This window comes from Trachemys scripta, chromosome 3 (genome assembly GCF_013100865.1).
Source record: "Trachemys scripta elegans isolate TJP31775 chromosome 3, CAS_Tse_1.0, whole genome shotgun sequence".
Lineage (NCBI taxonomy): Eukaryota > Metazoa > Chordata > Testudines > Emydidae > Trachemys > Trachemys scripta.
The window spans coordinates 6578750-6600454 of record NC_048300.1 but is presented as its reverse complement, the minus strand read 5'-3'; the positions used below and the strand labels follow the sequence as shown (position 1 = coordinate 6600454).

The 21705-nt window shown below is 42.7% G+C and overlaps 1 protein-coding gene across 1 annotated transcript in view; it reads left to right on the top strand.

Annotated features, from left to right (window-relative positions):
* CFAP61 (cilia and flagella associated protein 61) overlaps positions 1-21705 on the top strand; it is a 182367-nt gene that overhangs the window by 59494 nt on the left and 101168 nt on the right. The window contains exon 18 of the mRNA XM_034764040.1: positions 20380-20507. Coding sequence (XP_034619931.1) covers positions 20380-20507 — 128 coding nt within the window. The remainder of the gene's footprint in view (positions 1-20379; positions 20508-21705) is intronic.

The window sequence follows — 21705 nt, the reverse complement described above, 5'->3', positions numbered from 1 at the left end:
CATGATGTCAGTAGTATACAGGTGTTAATGACATTTGCAGTGAGCTAGAATATTCATTCCTGCCTACAAAATAGGATGGGTTTTTTTAGCTTTTTGAAAACAGCTTGTAGATTGGACTCATGCTAAGTGTAAGAGCAGTTTGCAAAGAGGAAATAGACGTTTTTCTCAAAGAAACTTGCTGTTCAATATTACAAAATGAAAAGCCACAGCTGCTGTCACTAAAATGTAACTCTGCAACAGTAAGCAACAAATAAATCTCCCCTTGTATCACATTATTGCTATTTAGCCTTGCTGTGCTAATTATTGTCAGTGTAAAATTTGATGTTGCTGGTTTTATTTTTAGTAAGGTTTATTTTTAAAGGTTACAGGTTTAGGCCTATTCTGAGTTTGTCAATGTATTTTGTTCTCAGGCAAGATGCCATTTTGATAACTTTGGAACATGTTGTCATGTGTTTATCTACAGAATAGGTAGGGTGCTGAAGTCTTTCATTCTGCTCTGCTAACGTGCAGCAACCCTGTTTTGAAAGGGGTGAAAAGGTAGTTGTGACATGGTAGGCATCTTTAGGTGCCTTCTGGAGGCAGTAATGCCCAGCAATCATGATGTATCCCCAGGACCGTCCTTAGGCATATGCAGCATACGCGACTGCGTAGGGCACCCGAAAATTTGGGGCACCATTCCCCTTGCTGGCCGTGGCTGGAATCCTCTCTTCTCTGCCCCCTCCCTCACTCGCTCCTCAGCCAGCCGGCTGAGGGCTCCAGCCTCTGCCTCTGCTGCCCCAACCCCGGGGCACCCAGAGTGGACCCTGTGTGCCTGCACCCCCATGTCACAGCGTGAAGCCTGCCTTGAGCCACTGCGTATGAAGCTTGGTGGGTCAGCAATGGGGGGAGGGGTGTTCTGGGGGTCCACGGGGTTGGGATGGTGGTTGTGCCCCCTCAACACACTGGTCAGCGGCACCGGCTGGGGACTGCCTTCGGTGGAGCATAGGGGCACCAGTTTAACAATACTGCGTAGAGCCCCATAAATTCTAAGGACGGCCCTGTGTATCTCTCTCCAAAGCAGCCCCTATGGGGAGACCCTGCTGAGCCAGACAGCACTGTGGAATTTTCTGAGTTAAAGCCCAGCAGTATGTTTACAGTCCTATCTATTAGTGCCTCTCTGAGCTGAGGCAGTAAGGTGCAACTGAGTCTGCGTAGTCTCAGAACCTTAACGAGTCCGAGTTTCTTTCAGGGGAGAGAGTGTTTGCCAGGATAGCCAGGATAGCGAGCTCTGGAGAGAAAATCTGCTCTGTTTATATTATTTTGTATTTATAGCTGACCTTATTTAGTTTTATTTCAAGGTTTTAAGCTGCATGAAGGAAATGTGGCCAAAGACTGATGCCCTATGTGTGCTGTTTTGGTTGCACAAGAACCATGTGAAATACACATGAAACACTAGAGATATTTTTTTGTAGCCGAGTCTAAGTCATCCATGACATTTCTCTCCAGCTGCATAGACCCTGGCTCTGCCAGGGAATGTTATTTTCCATGCTCATGTAAGGCCTGAGCCAAAGTCAGTGGGAGTCTTTCCATCTCACTGAGTTTTGGATCAGGCTCTTAGACTTAGGAGGTTTCCAATAAAGGACAAGCTTTGGTTTAAAAAACGCATTTTCAGCTCAGCTACTTAACTAGTGGCCGTATAAATTAATACTAAGAACAAGGCTTCAACAATACAGAGAGCTTCTCTCTTTACTCTCACTGTCCTTTCTGACATCTTGGTAACAGTCATATCCTCACGCAGGTCTTGATCTTGCGAGCTATTCCTTGCAGGCAGAATCCTGTGACCATCTAAAGTACTGTTGACCTCAATGAGGCTCTGCATGGGCATAGGGGTCAACCTGCAGGGAGCAGCCTGCAAGATCAGGGCCCATATCTTTTCCTCAGCAGATACTGCCACCTTTCTGTCTGAATTAACATTCTACCTCAATTAACAGTCTACCTTTGTCTCAATTAATGTTCCTCACCTGTTGATTTCAACTGGTGCTACAGGTCCTCAGCACACTTTAAGACAATAAGCAGGAATTTTAAAAATATATTAGGAACAAAAAGAATCCTGACAGTGGTATTGGTCCACTGCTAGATGGAAATGGTAGAATTATCAATAATAATACAGAAGAGGCAGAAGCGTTCAATAAATGTTCCTGTTCTGTTTTGGGGGAATAAACAGATGATATGGTCTCATCTTATGACAGTGATAACACTTTCCATTCCTCCATTCCTCGCTGGACTGTTAATGCTGATTTTCAACAAGTCATGAAGCACGAGGGAAGTTCCAAAGAACAGGAAGAAAGCTAATGTTGTGGCAGTTTTTTAAAAGGGTAAATTATTGGCCTGTCAGGCTGACATAGATCCTAGGCAAGATAATGGAGTGGCTAATATGGGACTTGATTAAAGGAGGGTAATGTAACTGATGCACATCAATGTGGGTTTATGCAAAATAAATCCTGTCAAACTAATTTGGTATCTTTTTTTGATGAGATTGCTTGGAGGGGCCCCAGATTAATTCTGTGAGGTCCATCTCATTGGAGATGGACATGGAATTTATTAAAGTTGCCCAGGTGAATAGCAAAGATTGCCTAAGTTGGAGAGACCAGATTTCTCTGTTCAGAGAAAGTATCGTCAGGGAGTGTGATTTTCTTCAGGAACAAAGTGTGGAACTCCTGGCATTGGGAAAATACAGTATAAAACTCTTGTGCCTTTAGCTAACGTGCATTTGGAGTGTGGAGGATTGGTTGTTGGATTGTATTCTGGTGGGAAATGATGTATTAACTACGACTAAAGCTGTTAAAATTGTAACCCATAGTAAAAAGAAATATTATTCTGTAATCCCAAAAGGGAATGGTACAAAGAAACCAACTCTTGCATAGTCGAGGAAAGTAGCATGCCCTCAGGGCTGATGGGGAGGAGTTAAAGCCCATCTTGCCAGCATTTTGCAGATCAGCAGAGGGCAGACCCTACTCTAGAAAGTGCAAGGGGAAGGGAAATGGGGCAAGGTTTTTTGAATAGGAAGCAGATTTTACAGGAAAGCTCCCATGGGGAAAGATAAAAGCCCTGGGAAATCTTACAAGCAATTAGTTATGCGTGCCTAGCACCATGGAGAGTTAATATTCCTGGACTATGACTGCCTTTTTCCTGGTCACTTAGGAACACAGAGGACCTATGAGAGATTAAAAAGGAATTTTTACTGGCCAGGAATACAGAATAATGTAAGAGAATATTGCAGAACTTGTGACTTATGTCAGAAGAGAAAGAGATCAGCAGAACCCTAGAAAGTTACCCTACACCCCATCTCTATGATACAAGAGGCATTTTTCTGGGTAGACGTGGACATTGTGGGCCCTATGCCTCGTCCTACCCAAAGGGGGAAGAAATATATCTTTGTTTTAATGGATTTTGCCACTAGATATCCAGAAGCAGTGGCTCTGTCTAACATAGAGGTTGACGCTGTGGCAAAAGCTCTTTTCATTATTTTCAGCAGAGTGGGTTTCCCTAAAGAGATTTTATCAGATCGTAGGTCAAAGTTCATATCCCAAGTTATTCTGAGAATTATGGAAATTGTGTGGAGTGAAACAACTAAAGGATGCCCCATATCATCCAGACAACTGGTTTGGTCGAGTCATTCCATGGAACACTGAAATCCATGCTAGGAATGTATGCAAACAGGAGGGCCCAGGACCAGGATGAAATTTTACCCTGTCTATTATATGCTTATAGGGAGGTCCCCCCCAAGAGTCCACAGGGTTCTCCCCATTTGACCTGTTCGTTGACCATCTTCACTCTTGGATCCGTGTTCCCGGAGTGTGACTAATCAGGAAATGCCTGCACACCTGCAGACAGTGTGTTCTGCTCCAGCTAAAGAGATGCAGCTGCTAGTCTCTCTATGACTCTGATGCAGCTGTGCCTTGAGGAGCTGATCCAGCAAATGGTGGAAGAACTGAGGCACTGTGGTTGCTCTTCCTTGAATATACGACAAGGCAGAAAACTAATACCCGTGGTGAACTAGATTCACTTGGTGAATGGGTCAAGAGAGCTGGTCTTGTTTGAACTGCTGGCACATGGAAGGCCAGCACTGATGAGTAAATGGAGCACAGTGTAGCTGACATTGAGAGGAAGATGGGCGGTTACTCCCCTCACCAAGCACTTAGGAGCCATGGAGAAGCAGCAGATGAAGGGTTGCTATAGTAAACATCCACTGTGCTGAGGAAAGTTACTTATGAGGCTGTCATTAAGGCCACCACCTGAAGCACAGAAACGTATGTCTGTCCAGTGCTGGTCACCAGTACACTGCCCAAAGCAGAGAGGAGCACCGAAGAGTGCCCCAGTTTAATGGTGTTCATGGCAACCTCTCTGAAGTGTGCTTTCTCTGTACAGGAGACCAACCTCCTGCTGCCATCTCCAAGTAGGCTGGCATGAAACAACACAACTCTGAAAGGCTCAGTGCCATACTTTGCCTCCTCAGATAGGCCACATCTCTAGCTGTCCTCTTGGAACAATCTAGCATCATGTGCTCACTGCCTGAGAGAAACCACGCACCATGCAGCACTCCCCCGGAGCAGCTTGGCGCATAATAGCGTGCCATCTGAGCAGCCTACTGCTCTGCAGTGCTACCTCTGAGTGGCCTGCAGCCAGGCAATCACCGCAGCAATGACACTGCCAGAGCACAGTGTCTCTGATACATGCCTCTACTAGAGGAATGTGACAGCGATGCTCTCTGGATGTTGTGGACAATTACACGCTCCTAAGGATACAGTCTAGCCTCTGCGTGTATTACGCAATTTGCATTTCTGCTAGGAGAAAAGCACTGACAATTAGAAATAACTGCCCTTTGGGCTACAGTCAGCATTGTGTGTTTATAAATGCTTAGCAGCCGTACCTGCATTTCTACACAAGATGGAAGATGTTTCTCTCCTCCTCAGATGACTGATTAATCAAAGGCAACATCTTGGATTGGCTCCCAGGATCAGTCAGTGCCACCAGTAAGCAGTATCAGCATTGGCTTATTTGTCCCTGCAAGGAAATGGGATGTCCATGCCAACTGTTATTTTTTTTAGGGAGTAACTGAAATTAATCTCTTTTTGGTGCAAGCTGTGCAGAGCTCAGAGTGTTCTTATAGGAGTCCATGCCATACAGAAGGGCAGTGCATATCCACTCCCCCTCTCCCACTATGTACACTTTCAGCATATTAAAGTCAGCTTCTTGAAAAGGATTGTGGAGGGGAGAGTTAGGAAGCCTTTCAGCAGTGCTGCAGAGATGCTACAAACAGTAGAGCCCATAGTAATTTCCTGCAAGCCCCAGCTTTACTGTTGCATATTTGAGACCAGATCCCCATCTGGAGTAAATCACTATAATTCTACCGAAGTCAGGTTATAAAAGAGCTATGTTAATTTACACAAGCTAAGGATCTGGCCCTTGTAATACATAAAAGCACAACCAGGCATGGCTTTCTTTGAGCCTTCCTTTCAGTTCCTGATCCACATAACTTTTTGGGTTTCAAAACCTGGATTCACCAAACCCAGCATCCCAGATTTTTCCCCACCTATACTTGGACTCTTAAAAAAGCCCTGCTAAACAAGACCCCTCCACCAATCCCATCTTTGAGGGTATCTCATACAAGTTAAAATTCTTCATTGTTACCATTTTTATAAGGTCCTTGAATCTTAGCAGAAAAATATCTTTTAAAAAATACTTGTATGGTGTAAATTGGAATAGCAATAAACCATGGATAAAGATGGAGCAGAAAGAGTTCACTATCTCTGTACGGTCAATGGCTTTCTTACAAAAACAGATGAGACCTGTTGAAAAAAGGGCTCCCAGTCAGAAGTTTCCCTTACCTTAAAACCTGGGGGAAACCCAGAGTGAAAGCCAGCCTTGCCATGCTTCTCTAAGATGATTAGCTCAAACCCAAGTTTCCTTTCAGGAGACACTAGAAACCTTTTTTTAAAAATGGGCCTGCGAAGAGTAGGACCATTAATTTAGGGGGGGAAATGTTGGGCCCAGCCACACTACAAAGAACTTTTAATGTAGAGAAGATAGCCGTATTGAATTGTGCACAATGGGCACATTGTATTTGAAACCCCAAAGAAAGGCCAGGCTTCAAGACACCACCCATAGAAAAGGTGATAATCAACTGTAGAGTCTCAAAAGGCGTCATTTAAAAGTGACACAGTGACTTTATCAAACTAGATATGGAAGGCAAATGTAATTTCATGAGTAGCTGGGAAAAGATAAGGAAATTCCCCTTCAGCACTGGGCTGGTATAAGGCAGCTTTGTCTTCCATATGTGTAAGGGAAAAATAAAATCATAAGTTATATCTGCAGATTTTCTTTAACTGGGGGTACTGCTAATAGAGTATCAGCTGGCTGTTGGAGAGTGTGGAATGTAAGGTACCTTTTCCATATTTGGTGGGAATGTCTCCAAAGCACAGAGATTTTAAATCTTGTAATGGATGTAACAAAAGTGAAATTACCAATGGATCCATTCGCCATGCTTTTGGGACTCCTAGGTTAAAAGATCTACCCACTGCAAAATAGTAAATGGCTATTTCTCCATTGGATCAAGGCGTGCTCTGTCAGAATTTGGAAGCTGATGGAGCCCTTTATTAATGGATCAGATCCACAGCTAGTGTAAATCGGTTTTTAAACGGTCAGATTTTGTTTCAGACTATTAGGCCTTTTGCACATCTGTCCAATTGAGACCATTGCATTGCTATTGGAGAATATTTCATCGCCTCACCTCGGTGGTAAGGACCAACTTGTCACTGTTCGTGCTGTGTTTGTGTTCTCCCTTTTATGATGGTCAAAACCAGAACCTTTTTACAGGGGCATACCCTACATTCTGACTCCACTGGCAGTTGTGTTGATGATAGATGCTTCAAGAGTAGACTGGGAAACATACCTGTATCAGCTCACAATCTGTGGCCTCTGGACACAGATTAAGCATCACATAAATGTCTTGGAATTGCGAGTACTCAACCTGACCTGTCAGGAATTCTTTCCTTGACTGAAAGGCACCTTTAGATTTGAATGGACAGTATCAACACCATTTATTATATCTGCTGATAGGGTGGGGCATATTAGAGACCTCTGTCCTGGGAGTGAAACTTTGGAACTAGGAGGTCCATCATTGCCTTTCACCTCTGAGGTCTTTGGGCATTCTAGATACTGTCTGCCTGAGCAACTTGGACTGTGATTACTCTGTAGAAGTTCAGAAAATTCTGCTGGGAAACAGGAAACTTTCAACAAGAAATCTCTATGAGATGGAAGTGGTTTTTCTATCTGGGCAAGGCAAAAAGGACCTGCTCTTCATCAGTCTTTCATTCCACTCCTTCTGAACTACCTGCTTCACCTCAGACAATTTGGTCTCTCCCTAAGACCAATGAGAATTCCCCTGGCTTACAAGTTTGGTCTTTCATTCTCTATTACAGGACTATACTGTATTCTTTGATCCCACAGTGATGAGATGTTTTTTAAGGCCCTACTTCATGTTTTACCTGTGTTCTGAAGCTATCCATGTCCTTGGACAAATGAATTGAACGCCACATTTGAACCCTTGTCAAAATATTTCTTGTATCATATCAACCCGGAGAGTCTGAAAGCTGGCAATAATAGCTGATTAATCTACCATACACGGTGTTCCATAAGGATAAGCTGGTCATTCACCACACCATGTATTCTTCTCAATGGTGGCTTGTGATTTCCATCTACACCAATCTATAGGTCTACCTATATTTTCCTCAGCCCCATTCATTTCCAGGAGAGCCTAAGCGACAACTTCTAGGTATTAAGAAAGCTCTGAACTACTATCTGAACAGGACTAATCCATTCCACAGCTAACAGCTAGAAAGCTTGAAGCGTATGGGGCACTGGGGGCCAATCAATCCCAATCCAGAAGACCGTCCAAAAGAATCAGACTGTGGATAAAGCACTAGACTGGGACTCAGGAGACCTGGGTTCTATTCCAAGGCGTATCACTGGCCTGCTGGGTGACCCTGGGCAAGTTATTGAACTTCCCCGTGCCTCGGTTTCCCCATATGTAAAATGAGGGAAATGATACTGACCCCTTTGTACAGTACTTTGAGATCTACTGCTGAAAAGCACTATATAAGAGCTAGTTATTATTTTATAATACTCTTTTGCTATGGACTAGTAGTTATTCTGATACCAGCTGGCATCAGAGCACATCCACTGGATCTAAGGCAGCCTCAACTGCCTGTCAAATAGATTTTGCTCTATGCAAGCTGTATCATGATGTTCCATCCATACCTTCGCTCAGCATTACTAATAGGGCCTAGCCTCCTCTTCAGATGCTCTGTCTGGGAGAACAGTCTTGCCATCTTTATTCAAAGACTCATCAGACCCTCCTCCTCTGGGCTTGGGGACTGTTCCTGCTCTAAGAAAAAAGAACAGTTAATTGCCCTAGTAACTGTGATTCTTCAGGATGATCTACACCCACCCTCCTTCCCTACTCTGTTGAAATCCATAGTGAATAGCAATTGAAGGGAAAATGGGGCATGAAGACATAGGCAGGGTGTGTACGTGGTCCAGTGGACAATGTTTTTCAGTAAATTCTGAGGACCCAGACTTCACCTAAAGTGGGGCTCTACTTTCCTCATCTGTAAAATGGGGATAATACTTACATCCTTTGAGGTTTATGAATGAAAAGATCTTGTAGAAGGTGCACAACTGCCAAAGCTGTTCCTTAACCTCTTGCTCTCCAGTGTGGGGTTTGTGTGTCCCATCACAGAGCTTATATGAGAGCTTAGGTGGTGGTGTTATTAGCCAGGCAGGCAATTGTTTCAAAGAACCCAGTTACAGTGGTAAATACGTATTCTTTTATAAAGAATACAACAATTTGTTTGTGCTGTTTTCTCCATCTCCAAATGGCTTTATTTTCTGTTCCCTTCATGTTTTAAATGTATGTATAGAACTATGTTTGTTTGGACACAGCTTTGAAAGGAACACTTACATATACTTTCTAATGCTACTTTTAATAATGTGATTTTTTTTTTAATCTCCATTGATATGTTGTCTTAAAAGCTTGCCTCTTACAGTAGTGTTTGTGCATAGCTCCTTGGCAAACATTGATTTTTATTTTCCATTTCTTGTGTTTCAAATGGAGCTTGAAATTAAAATAGCTCTGTTTGTTCATTTCCTTGTTCATGCACCACCATTGTTGACCTCAGCACAATTCTAGGAATAGGCTTGTTAGTCACTTTGTACTCCCATTTTGATTTTACAGTAGCAGAGTCCATATAGCAGAGTAGAGAGTTTTCAGTTCTGTATAATCAGTGGATTTTTTCCCCCCAGATTTCTCAGTAATAAATAGAAAATTAAAAGAAAAGCACGTAGAGTCTAGTGGACATGCATAGAGCCATAGATCATTGGGCTGGGAAAATCCTCATAGGTCATCTACTGCAGCCTCTTTTAATAATTCAGATTTTACTTCACACTCAGGACTCAGTCCAGCAAGATACTGAGGACTCTAGCCCTGATCCAACAAAGCATTCAAACACGTTAACTATAAGTACCCGAGCAATACCACTGGATTCAATGGGACTACTCAGGTGCTTAAAATTAAGCAAGTGCTAAAATGCTTTTTGCTGGATCAGGCCAGAGTGCTTAGCACCTTACGGATCAAGCCTTAAATCCTTAAGTTTTGTTGTATCTAGTCTTCTCTTGGACAATTCTAGTGACTGTGCCATAAAACTGTCCCTTGGTACATTATTTCATTGTTTACTAGGATGTGTTTCTTAGTATCTGATTCAAAAAGCCACACAATTTCCTTTTACAACAAAGCAACAAAATCATCTATCCCAATATTTACTCCCCACCTTTTCATTTTTGTGCTGGTTCATATGCTTCGTCTAAATTGTCTACAATGTTAACATGTTTTTCATTGTTTAATCTGTTTAAATTAAGATGTAATGTGGTCCCAAATAAATATTATTTCAGGAAAAATGTTTTTAGGCATATTCTAAATATACCATGGGTCAAATTTTAAAAGCCGGGCCAAATAGATGGTGCACCTGTTAAAACACTTCCCCCTGAGTCTGCTTCCCAAGCCCCTCATGTTCACAAGCATACCTATCTACTCTATTTGGCCAAGCATGGGATTTGGCACACACAAAATAGGGTGATGTTTGCTGGTGCACTTATCACACCCTGCTTTGAAAATATGGCCCCAAAAGCAAATCAGATTATATCAGAAAAGCAGAAGGCAAACCATTTTCATTGATGGTATCTACGTGAGAGGAAAAAATGTTTACTACTGTAGAAGTTGCCGGCTCAGGCATATGTTGTGCTGTGAGTCCATGAGCCTGAGACATGATTTACAGACAGGATTTGCATTTTCACTTGAGTACAGTGCAAGTTGAGCAAGCATTTTTAATGGAGGTGAAGTATGCAGTCTTCTAAGTGGATGGAATTGGCTGTCCACATGCAAAATCAACCCCCACACAGTTCAATCAAGAAAAGTCACCTTTGTCAGCAGTTGCAACTGAAGCAGCAGATAGGCACTCTGCCCTCCCAGGTGGAAGCAACGTGACAGATGGTACAGTAGTACATGCTTTCAGGGACAAGAGTAGTAGAAAAAATACAAAAACCCCATCCTAATAAAAGAAAATGTTATTTCTGAGCTGCATATTCCTTTTCTAATAGTGGTAATAATTGTTCTGTGCCTTACTGTAGTTAATGGTTGCTGTTTTATTTAACAAATGGATACAAAAATAAACAAGTTGGAGCTCACTCTTGACCTATCTAAGGTGATGTCTGGTTGTTCCTCTGGGGAACTTCACCGTCTCGTGATATAATCTTTCGAAGGGTCTCTGCTTCTTCTGACTGATCCTCCTTAGTTTGCTCTTGGTCATAGCAGTTCCTGGACCCTCACCTACAATTACGTCTAGCAGCTCTTCAATTTTAGGGCTGGCAGTCTGCTTTGGGCTTCTGGCTATTTTCTTAGAAGCAGTCTGATGAAGGGCTGTCATCCCTTTGCTGTCCCAGGCCTTTCTGCCTTCTCCTCTCTACTCTCCCCTTTATAGCAGGTCTTGTTTTCTCTGTTGGTTGCAGCTGTGGGTGCCTGCCTCCAAGCTTGGCAGCTCTGGCTGCTGCGTGGGGGTGTGATCAAGCTGTTTGCTTGTAAACAGAAAAGACTCTCCTCCCCTCTCTATCTATGCTCAGTATGGGGTTTGTGGACCCCATTACATATCCTCCCCTGCAAAGCCAAGGCCTGGCCTGGGCTGATGTAGGCTACTTCCCTGGACAGAAAATTGGCATTACGATACAAGCTTCCTGCCTGGTGCTGTATCTCAAAGGCCTTTAGTTGTAGTGACAGGTACCATCTCATGATCCTCAGCTTTGTCTCTTTCATCACATTTAGCCAGCATAAGGGAGCATGATCAGTAACTAGTGCCAACTCATTTCCTAGGATGTAGTACCACAGGCTCAGTTGGCAACCAAACACTCTTTTTCTATCACTGAGTATACTTTTTCACAAGGGAAGTGTTTCCAGCTGATATATACTATTGGGTGGTATTCTCCATTTACGTCTTGAGAACAGACTGCCCCAGTCCTACCTCCAATGCACCTGTTTGTAGTACAAGTTCTTTTTCGAAGTTCAGGCTATAAGGCACTGGGTGTCTGCAGAGCATGGTTTTGAGTTTTTGAAAGGCACTTTTGCGGGTTGGTGACCATAGCATCTGTCTTGGGGCAGCATTGTCAATTAGCAGGACTGCTATGGTGGTGGATTGGGGTATGAACCGGTGGCGGTAGTAACCAGGTGAGCCTAGGAAGGCAAGCATTTGCCTTTTGGTCATGGGGATCTTGTATGCCTGTAAGGCATGATCTTTATCCACCAAGGGGCGGACTTGTCCTCCGCTGACTCTGTGTTCCAGGTAACCGGTTTTTTCCTTTACTATTGTACATTTAATAGGATTTGCAGCTAACCCAGCTTCTCTCAGTGATCGGAGAATGGTGGCTACTTTGTCCAGATGGGAGTCCCAGTCCTTGCTATAGATAACTACATCGTCCAAGTATGCCACCACTTATTGACTCCGCAGTTGGAGTAATTGGTCCATCAATGTTAAAAAATGGTCGCCACCCCATGTAACCCAAAGGGCGTGGTCTTAAAATGAAATGGGTCAAGCGGCATAGAAAAAGCCGCCTTCTCCTGGGAATCCGGTGCTAAGGGGATCTGCCAATACCCCTTTGTCAAATCCAAAGCGGGCTTCTTGCAGTTGGTATAAGAGTCCATCCACTCATGGCATGGGGTAGGCATCAAATTTAGAAACTGTGTTCACTTTTCTGAAATCTGTACAAAAACGTAACGAGCCATCTGGCTCTGGGACCAGCAAAAATCGGTCTCCTCCAGTCATTCTGGGATTCTTCTATCACCCCAAGTTCAAACATGATTCTGATCTCTTTCTCAGTGGTCCCCCTTAATTTGTTGGGAATTGGTCAGAGCCCTTCCTGTATTACTGTTCTTGATTTTGGATTAATGCAGTGTGCCGAGAACATCTCCCTGGGGAGAGCTGAGACTACCTGTGGGAAAGCAGTCACCATTGGAGCACCTGTTCCTTTTGCTTATGGTTTAGGTTCTTTGGGAGGGGTACTGAGCTTTCTTTAGGCAGTCATTAACTTGGTCCAGTTCCTCAGGATATGGTGTGATGAAAAGATTTTTCCTGGCTTTCTAGGGCCCCACTTTATCACCTCACAAGGGCCTTGCCACTTGGCCATTAACTTCTGATCTTGGAAGAAGTAACAGGACTCTGTCGCCCAGTTGAAACACGCACATCCATGTCCCTTTATTCTACTGTTGTTGTTCCTGTGCTTCCTTGAGAATTTTCTCTAGCATGTTCTCCCATAGCGGCCAACCTGTCATGTAACTTTACAACATGTTTTTAGCTCTCAGTGTTGAGGCTTAGGGCATTTTTCTAATGTTTGAAGAGGAAGGCTGGGAATTGTTAATCCCATGTTGAGGATCCCGGGAAATGAATTTGTGGAGCATCCTCTTGAGTGTCTGATCAAATCTACAAGGCTGTCTGTCTGCAGGTGGTACACAGATGTGTGTAATGCTTTAATAATTCCCATAATTTCATCAGACGGGATATGAAATTTGTCTTTGGGAACTCCTACCCCTACAGAGACCTTCAGCAGCTCATTAGCAATAGTCTTGTCATTTGTAGTCCAGAGTGGCATGGCTTGCGGCTATCCGGTGGCATGATCTATAGTAAAAAGTATAAGCTGATGTCCAGAGACGCTCTTCTCTAGGGGGCCTATCAGGTCAATTCCTGTTCTTTCAAAGGGAGTCCCCACCAAGGGGAAGGGTACTAGTGGTGCCTGCAGGATTTCCTTAGGGGCCGTTAAGATTGTCATTCAGGACATGATGCACAGAAATTCTTGACTTCCTTAAAGACCCCTGGCCAAAAGTACCAGACCAGGATTCTAGACTGCGTCTTGTCCTTCCCAAGATGTCCCACACATTGGGTTGCGTATGCCAGATGCAGAAATTCTCAGTGATATACCCAAGGTTGTAGCAGTTGTTCTTATCTCTTGTGTCTGCTTGTCTTGGTCTACGAGATATAACAAGAAGTCTGCCTTAAGGGCAAAATGGAAGTACTGCCATGCCTTTAGGGATCCACCTCTTCATCATCTATCGTGACTACTTGTTCAAAGGCTTGGCTCAAAGTCTTGTCATTTCCTTTGCTCCACACAGAAATCCAAGAGTCTGGTTAGCTTCTCCAGGTTCGGTTGTGGAGGGGGTGTTGTGTTTGGGCCCACGGGTGGCCCTTCTCTGGGGTCTTCTGTCCCACCAGCATCAGCTCCAGTGTCTGTAGTCTCTATTATGCTATGGAAGGGATTGTTTCTCTTACCTCTCTCCACTCTTTCCTTGCTATCCATTTTTCTTTCCAGGATTTTTTTGCCAGGAGGTAAGAAGGTCAGGGTCCTTAAAAGGGAACAAAATCCCTAACATCTCTTCTGAGGTGTCTTTCTCAGGCTCCTGTGTTAAGGGAAGCTTCTGCAAGAGCTCTGGGAAATATGGCCAGTCTTGAGCTAATATCACAGGGTGGAGAGGTCTGGAGACATGCATACTCTCATCAACAGTCAGTCTTATTGTCATGCTGGGATACCGTAAAATATCTCCGTGGATACATGTAATGGGGATTTCCCATTTTTCGACTCTCCCTACTGCTTCAGCTATCCATTCCTGGATAAATGTCTGATCACAGCCCGAGTCCACAAGGACCAGTGTCTTTTGACCCTCTATTTTCACTAGGATTGTGAGTTTCCCTGGGCTTTTCTTCCAGGCCCTATCCTCTCCAGTCAAGACCTGTCCAAAGTTACACTCCATGTGGGGACAGTCATGAAATCTGTGTCCTGTTGTCTACAGGAGTAACAGGCTGTTGTGTCTTCCTTATTTTCTAATGGCTGGGTTACCCTCTTTCTGAGTTTCACTGGGCCCTTGTTTCTGCAGATGCATGGGGCGAGGCGTTGGTGGAACACTTAAAGGTGTGAGCCTACTGTTGCAGGGAAGTCTTACCCACGGACCTTGAGGTGTTTGAGTACCCCCATCCTGTCCATCAACTAGTCAGCTATCTATGTTTTCTTGATGTTTACCCATGAGGAGCCACCAGTCTTGAATTCTCAGCCATTTCCTTCTCCAATGTGTCTGGAGCAGTTATTTTCTCTGATGAGGGTCCCCAAATGGCTTGAGCAGCTATATCGTTCTCCATCAAGTAGATGGCCTCCACTAGGGTTACCAGTCGGGATTTACAAACCTAGTCTTGGCCAGCTGGTGGAAGAATCTGTATGAACTGCTCCATAACTATGAGTTCCCCTATCTGGGGTCCTGTCCAAGACTCTGGCTTTAGCCAGCACCAGCAGAAGTCCTCAAGTCTTTGGGCGATCGTCCATGGTCATGCCTTGGAGGTGGGGGTAGTGCTTGTGGCAAAAACAGTGGTGCTCGGTCTCTTCATCTATGTCTGACCTGTCCAATATGGCTGCCTTGACTTGCTCATAGTCCTGGGTCACCATGTCATCAAGCCCCCGGAATGCTGCCTGGGCTTTCCTGCTGAGGAGTGGGACGAGCTGGATTGCCCACTGGGATGGAGGCCAGTGGGAACCCATGGCTATCCTCTCAAAGGTTACCAGGAATGATTCTGGGTCATCATCTGTCATCATCTTGGGGAGCAGCAGGGTCGGAGTGGTTCCCTGAGTTGTGGGGGATGTAGTCTCTGTAGGACTGGAACTCTGAGGGGTAGGAGCCGGCACCAGTTCTGCCACCCTTTGCAACAACTGTTGCTGATGGGCTGCCATCTGTTCAAACAGCTGTTGTTGTCTCTCTTGTTGTGCTTGTGAGTCAGCCAGCCATTGCAGTCGCTGATTCACCTCCATAGTTCTCTTGTATATATATGGCGGGGAGAGGGGAAAGGAGGGAAGTTTTGTTCTGTTTAATTTTGGTTTTTTTGGTTTCCCATTTCTGCATGGATGGTTAACTGCAACCCCACTTTTGGTACCACGTTGTAACTGCTCCCTGGTATGATCTTTCAAGAGATCTCTGCTTCTCCTGACTGAGTTTGTCCTGTCAGGGGAGTTTGTGGACCCTGACCTCCAATTACATCTAGCAGCCCTTCAATTTTAGGGCTAGCAGTGTGCTTCAGGCTCCTGTCTGTTTTATTGGAAGCAGCCTGATACAGGGCTGTCACCCTTTGCTGTCCCAGGTCTTTCTGTCTCCTCCTCCTTCACTGGACTCTCCCCTTTATAGCAGGCTTTGTTTTCTCTATTGGCTGCAGCTGTGGGTGCCTGCCTCCATGATTGGCAGCTCTGACAGCCGCGCGGGGGTGTGATCAAGCTGCTTGCTTGTAAACAAGAGAGGCTCTCCTCCTCCCTCTATCTATGCTCAGTATGGGATTTCTAGACCCTAGTACACGAACATATGTAGTCATTTGTCCTGACGTTTTGTTAAAACAGGGTGGTATTCTGGGACCAATTCACCTAATTCCGAACTCCCTGGGGCCGTTAGCTTAGCGTTAGAAAGGTGTTTCTGAAGCACGACAGATGTTGGTGTTGGGTCTATTGTATGGTGAACAAAAACGGTAATATTGTGCTCATATGCTGCCTTTGTATCATTGATACAGGAGCCATTTCACAAATTAGGTACAACTCTTCCCCAGCAAATTGCATTACTGCTTTATATTTCGTTGTTGGGCTACATTTTTTTGAAAATAACAGCACTGTTGTGGAAGAGAACATTTGAATTTAGGCCTTGCTGTAAGGCATGTTGGGTTTTGATCTCATTAGCTGCTGACATTCCTATCTCGTTGTGTTGGTTGATTGGATACATTTGCAGAAGTTTCTCATGTCCTCATGTGCTTTTACCACCTTATTAGTTTTGTTTAAAAGCCACATTTCAGTAAATACGTTTCTAATCATTTCTCCCAGAAGGCAATGCTTTTTAGAAAACTGCTGCTCAATCAATGATCAGTGACTCACATTGGAGAAAGCCTTCCACTGTCCGTGCTTGCAAAGCACAGATAACTCACTGCACACACAAGCATGCCTAGCTTATTCCCAGAGTTCTGCGGACCATAGAATTATTCTAAAATGATACAGTCCTGCATAGACCATTCTCAGGCCTGACCTTTTTAAATTTCAATGTAACAGAAAGTACAGTGGTGTGTAACATCCAGGCCCTCCCAAACTGGGGTGAAATATTGGCCTCGTTGAAGTAAATGACAAAACTACTGACTTCATTGGAGCCAGGATTTCACCCCCGCTCTCTAACATTGTCTGCAAGTCAGAAAGATCTAGATTATCAAAACTATTTAGGTGCCTAAGTCCCATGGAAGTAGGTGCCTAAATGTCTTTGAAGATATGGGACAAAGTACTTTAAATGTGAGAATAGAAGCATGTGTATCAGAACATCCAAACAGTATTTTGGGTGAAAAAATGTAGATGAAAATTGAAAAGCAGTTTTAATCACCATTTATATGTTTATTGCTTTAAACTTTTTGTTGCAATAATACCTAGCTCTTATATAACGCTTTTCATCAGTAGGTCTCAAGTACTTCACAAAGGGGGTCAGAATCATTATTCCCATTTTACAGAAGGGGAAACTGAGGCACAGAGTGGCGCTGTGGTCTGCCCAAGGTCATCTGTAGACCAGTGGTAGAGTTGGAAATAGAACCCAGGTGTCCTGAATCCCAGTCCAGTGCTCTATTCACTAGGTCACACTGCTATATAATGCAACTGTTGGTTCAAATAACTAAAGGAACACCACCAACTTAAAATTCATAGTTTTAATTCATAGCCTGAAATGCCCCCCACCTCCACTATTAGTAAAAATAACACCTAAAGTAACAGCTGAATGAGGTTAGAAGAATGTTTTTCTCTATTTTTTCAATTTGTTTACTTTGTGCATCTGACAACATGTTCTGAATAGATCGTTCAGCTGATTCTCTCCTCTATTATTAATTAGGCCTCAATCCCTACAAATACCTTAATATGCGCTTAACTTTAAATATGTGAGCATTCCCATCAGAATCAATGGGGCTACTTATCAGGGGGCAGATCGTCAGATTGTCATAGCTCATAATTGTCATAGCTCCATTGACTTCAGTGGAGTTGTGACAGTTATCACCGCTGAGGATCTGCCCCTATCTGGTAGTAGAACCTTAGGCTACATCTACACTACAGGGGGGAGTCGATTTAAGATATGCAAATTCAGCTACGTGAATAGCGTAGCTGAATTCGACGTATTGTAGCCGACTTACCCCGCTGTGAGGACGGGGGCAAAATCGACCTCCGCGGCTTCCCGTCGACAGCGCTTACTCCCACCTCCGCTGGTGGAGTAAGAGCGTCGATTCGGGGATCGATTGTCGCGTCCCGATGGGATGCGATAAATCGATCCCCGAGAGGTTGATTTCTACCCGCCGATTCAGGCGGGTAGTGTAGACCTAGCCTTAGTGAGTTTCCCTTGTTTGTCTGGGTCTTTCACAAAGCAAAAAGAAACTGTTTTTAAAAATGTGATTGTACAACCACAAAAATTGTCAGAGTGACTCATAGATGTAATACCTGAAGCTACCTTTAATTCATTTTTTTGAAACTGACCAGATTTCAAGTTCACAGAGTCGCTTAAAGTATATTTAAAGAGTCAAGGGGTTCCTGATCAGGAATCGTAGCAGTTGCAATTTACAGTCCAAGGCCCTGACTGCAGTCGCCCATGTGTAGAGCCACTGAAGTCCGGTGGGAGTTCCATGTAGAGCACTTGCTGGGTTGGACCCTGAAATATTACATTTTTCATATTGCAGAAAGGTATAAATATGCACATTTTATTTTTTTTAAAACAAAACTCTGCTGTAAAGACATTCCACTAATAATTTGAACTTTTGTTTCCTGTTTTCTCGAATTTCCTTTCAAAAGATTTTCACTTTTTGTCACATTATAAATGCATTCAAACTTCTGAAATGTTGAAACATTATATATTTTCATTTTCATAAAATCATTTCCCTTAAACATGGAGTTTATTATAACAAATCTTGCTAAAACAAATGTCTAAGTAGGTGAAATATTACTATTTTTGAGTTAAATTGTTTAAAATGGTAAGCAGAAATTTGTGAAATACTCAGTAAATCAAAAGTTCTGACTTTGTGGCAGTCTTCTTCATAGTCAAGTCCTTATAAATCAGACCATTTCTCTAAACATGGATAGCAGCTAAATAGTTTGGAATCATATGAAGATGTGCTAGATTTGATACGTTTGACATCTGTGGTGATTACTATTCTGATTAGGATTCGAGCAAACTTCCTAGAATATCTTCTGGAATATTCTTAGGGAAATCCCATAATTGAGATTAAACTAACTGGCCACTGGATGTCATCATTGTACCATAAAAAAATACAGTTGGAGGAACATTTATCTGGCAGTAAAAAAAAAAAAAAAAAAGTGGAAGGGCAAAAACATGAATTTAACATACATTTATCTCTGGATTTCAAAGATTATAAAATACCCTTGTGTGGTACAAAAGATTTTTCCAAACCTTTCACATGTTTGTAGTTCCTGGCATGGCCAGCCTCTTTAAAGTCACCTTGTTTGTTGAGGCTTGATTTTTAACACATCAAGCTATTGTGTCAACTAATTTATATAAAGGGAAAAATTCTCTAATCTAAATCCATAGAAATCTTTGTAAGAATAATTTATTTCGAAGAATAAATGTTGTTTTTCCCCGCTTGTCTCCTAGAGGTAATAGAAGGAAACCTGTTAGAAGTTTTAGATTGCATCCTGAATAAGTGTGTCTGCAGAAATGTAGAGCAAGAGAAGAGTGTCTGATGAATAATAAAAGTAGTTCTGATTCCTATTTCTCCCTTCAATGCACATGTGAATTTACAATTATGCATTCTGTGACATGTGAAGTTTGTGCAACCCAAAGCAATAACTAAAATGCAAAGTGTGTAATGCTTCAAAATGGAAACAGCCTCTTTGCCTTCCATGAGAAAACTGAAAACTCTATATAGCACATTGCAGAGATTTTCTGTCAAATGCATTATTATCTCTTGACTCCTCTCTCACATATTTTCTGGCGCCCTCTGTTGGTTAGAGAAACCAAAGGACACCAGTAAAGATGACTATACCAAGTTTTACTGTCTCAATCAGTGTATACTTTAGGAAGAAGGGAACATGAGAAACTATGAATTAATTTTTTAAAGTCTACTGACCAGATCTTCAGTTGGTGTAAATTGGCATAGCTCCATTGAAATCAGTGAAGATGAGCTGATTTCTGCCAGCTGAGGATCTAGCCCTCAGTCTAAATTTTCTTTATTTGGAAAAATGATTTTAGAAGCCATTCCTCAGTGTGCTGCTTGAACACAGAAAAATCCAAAACATTAAAACTATATTAAATTTATGTTTCAGGTAAAGATATTCCCATGAATTACAAAAAGGTAAAATCTAAAACAACTGCTCCAGAAAGCATAAAAATAAAGAAAAGATTATATGAACATATGCTCCTAGGTGCTAGGTGAATGTTAATAAATTATAGAAAACTCTCAAAGTTCAGTCTCTAACCTCCAGCAAATACTCCATAACCTCTTCTCCAAGAGAAGTTGGAACATTAAGTTCTAGAACTTTTCTGTAGCATGTTAAACACGTGCATACTTACTGAGCAGTGTTCAGCCACTAGGTTGATTTGTGGTATGCCTGGGGCAATTCATAATGTTGGTCATGTTGATAAGCCATAACAATAGTTTTAGAAAAACGGAAGATAATGCATTACTAACGTTCTAATGATTCTTAGCTGGTTTCTCCTGGGTTTGTATGTATGTATATATGTCTTGTTTTTGGTTTCTTTTACAGTTAAGCTATGCCTTGAACCACATAAATCGAAAGCTGACGCTAGAGCCTAAAGTGTCTCTCAATGCTAGAATTGTGGTGGTTGGTGCATCAAATGTTGGAATCTCCTTTCTAGAAACACTGATTTTTTGGTAAGTTTTTAAATTTTTCTGGCTTTCCTACAGTGAGGGGACTAAGCTACTTTTTTAATTTTAGAGGTCTTGATTCGGCACTGAGGCTTCAACTCTCAGCTTCTATTTCTTTTGGTGCAGTTTTGCATCCACAAATAATTGCACCTGCATTTTGATGTTTGCATTTGAATTATGGATGCAAAATTAGTAGTCAGATCTACGACTGTCTGATATGTGGAGGTAAAGAGGTAGATTTCTCCCTATTAATTGATTCAGCAATTCAGAAGTACTAATGTAATTGTTTGCAGGTGCAAAATTGTGCCCACAAAAACGAAGGCATCTCTGAAAATCAGGTCCTCACTAGCAATAGAGAGAACTAAAAATACAAATTTTAGAGTGAAAGGACATCCTATATATCAGCCACTGAAGGTCTCGCAGGAGGACTGAACAATGAGAGTACATTGTATTCTACCTGCAGAATCTTGGCAGTAATGTCTTGTACATTCCAAATGCATTTGAAGTTAGCAGCTTGATTAGGTAAATTAAAAGCCTAGAGCCTATTCTAGAACATGTTTTGACTCTGTCAGCATTGGCCAGCCAATCATATTAGAACACTGTTTAGCTTAAACCGAGTCTAAGTCCTCTTTGAACATATGTTGTTAGACTTGGTTGCAAAGTCAAGATATATGTGGCTTAAAATTCTAGCCATTTCTATATAAACCAGTGTACTGTTGACCTTTGGAGTTAGATCTGCACAATACCAGGGCTGGTTATAGTGGTGGGGGGGTCATACCGCTGTGCCGCTTGGCCATTTTTTGTTTGTTTGTGTTTGCTTCACTGATTGGCTGGCCCTGTGGTTTTTGAGGGGTTTTTTTTTGGGGGGGGGAGGGGGAGGAATTGTATTTGGGTTGTTGTTTTTTTATCAGCTTCTCCAGAAGAGTGGTGCTAAGAATCTTTTCCACCCTGGCTGGCAAAACATTTAGTGCCATTCCTTCACAATACTATCAGTATAGTACCAGAGAGAGAGATGTACACTTCTTTCATTTCATTTCATTATGGTATTATTTTCAGAACTAAGTTGGAACATACATAATGGGCTCAAACCAGAGCCCCACTCAGCTTCTGTAGACGCCCTCAGATCTTTCTTTGAGGATTTATCCTGGCATTTGGGAGTCTTCAGGAAGCACAGAGATGCCATATCTAGCTCCTACACCAGGGA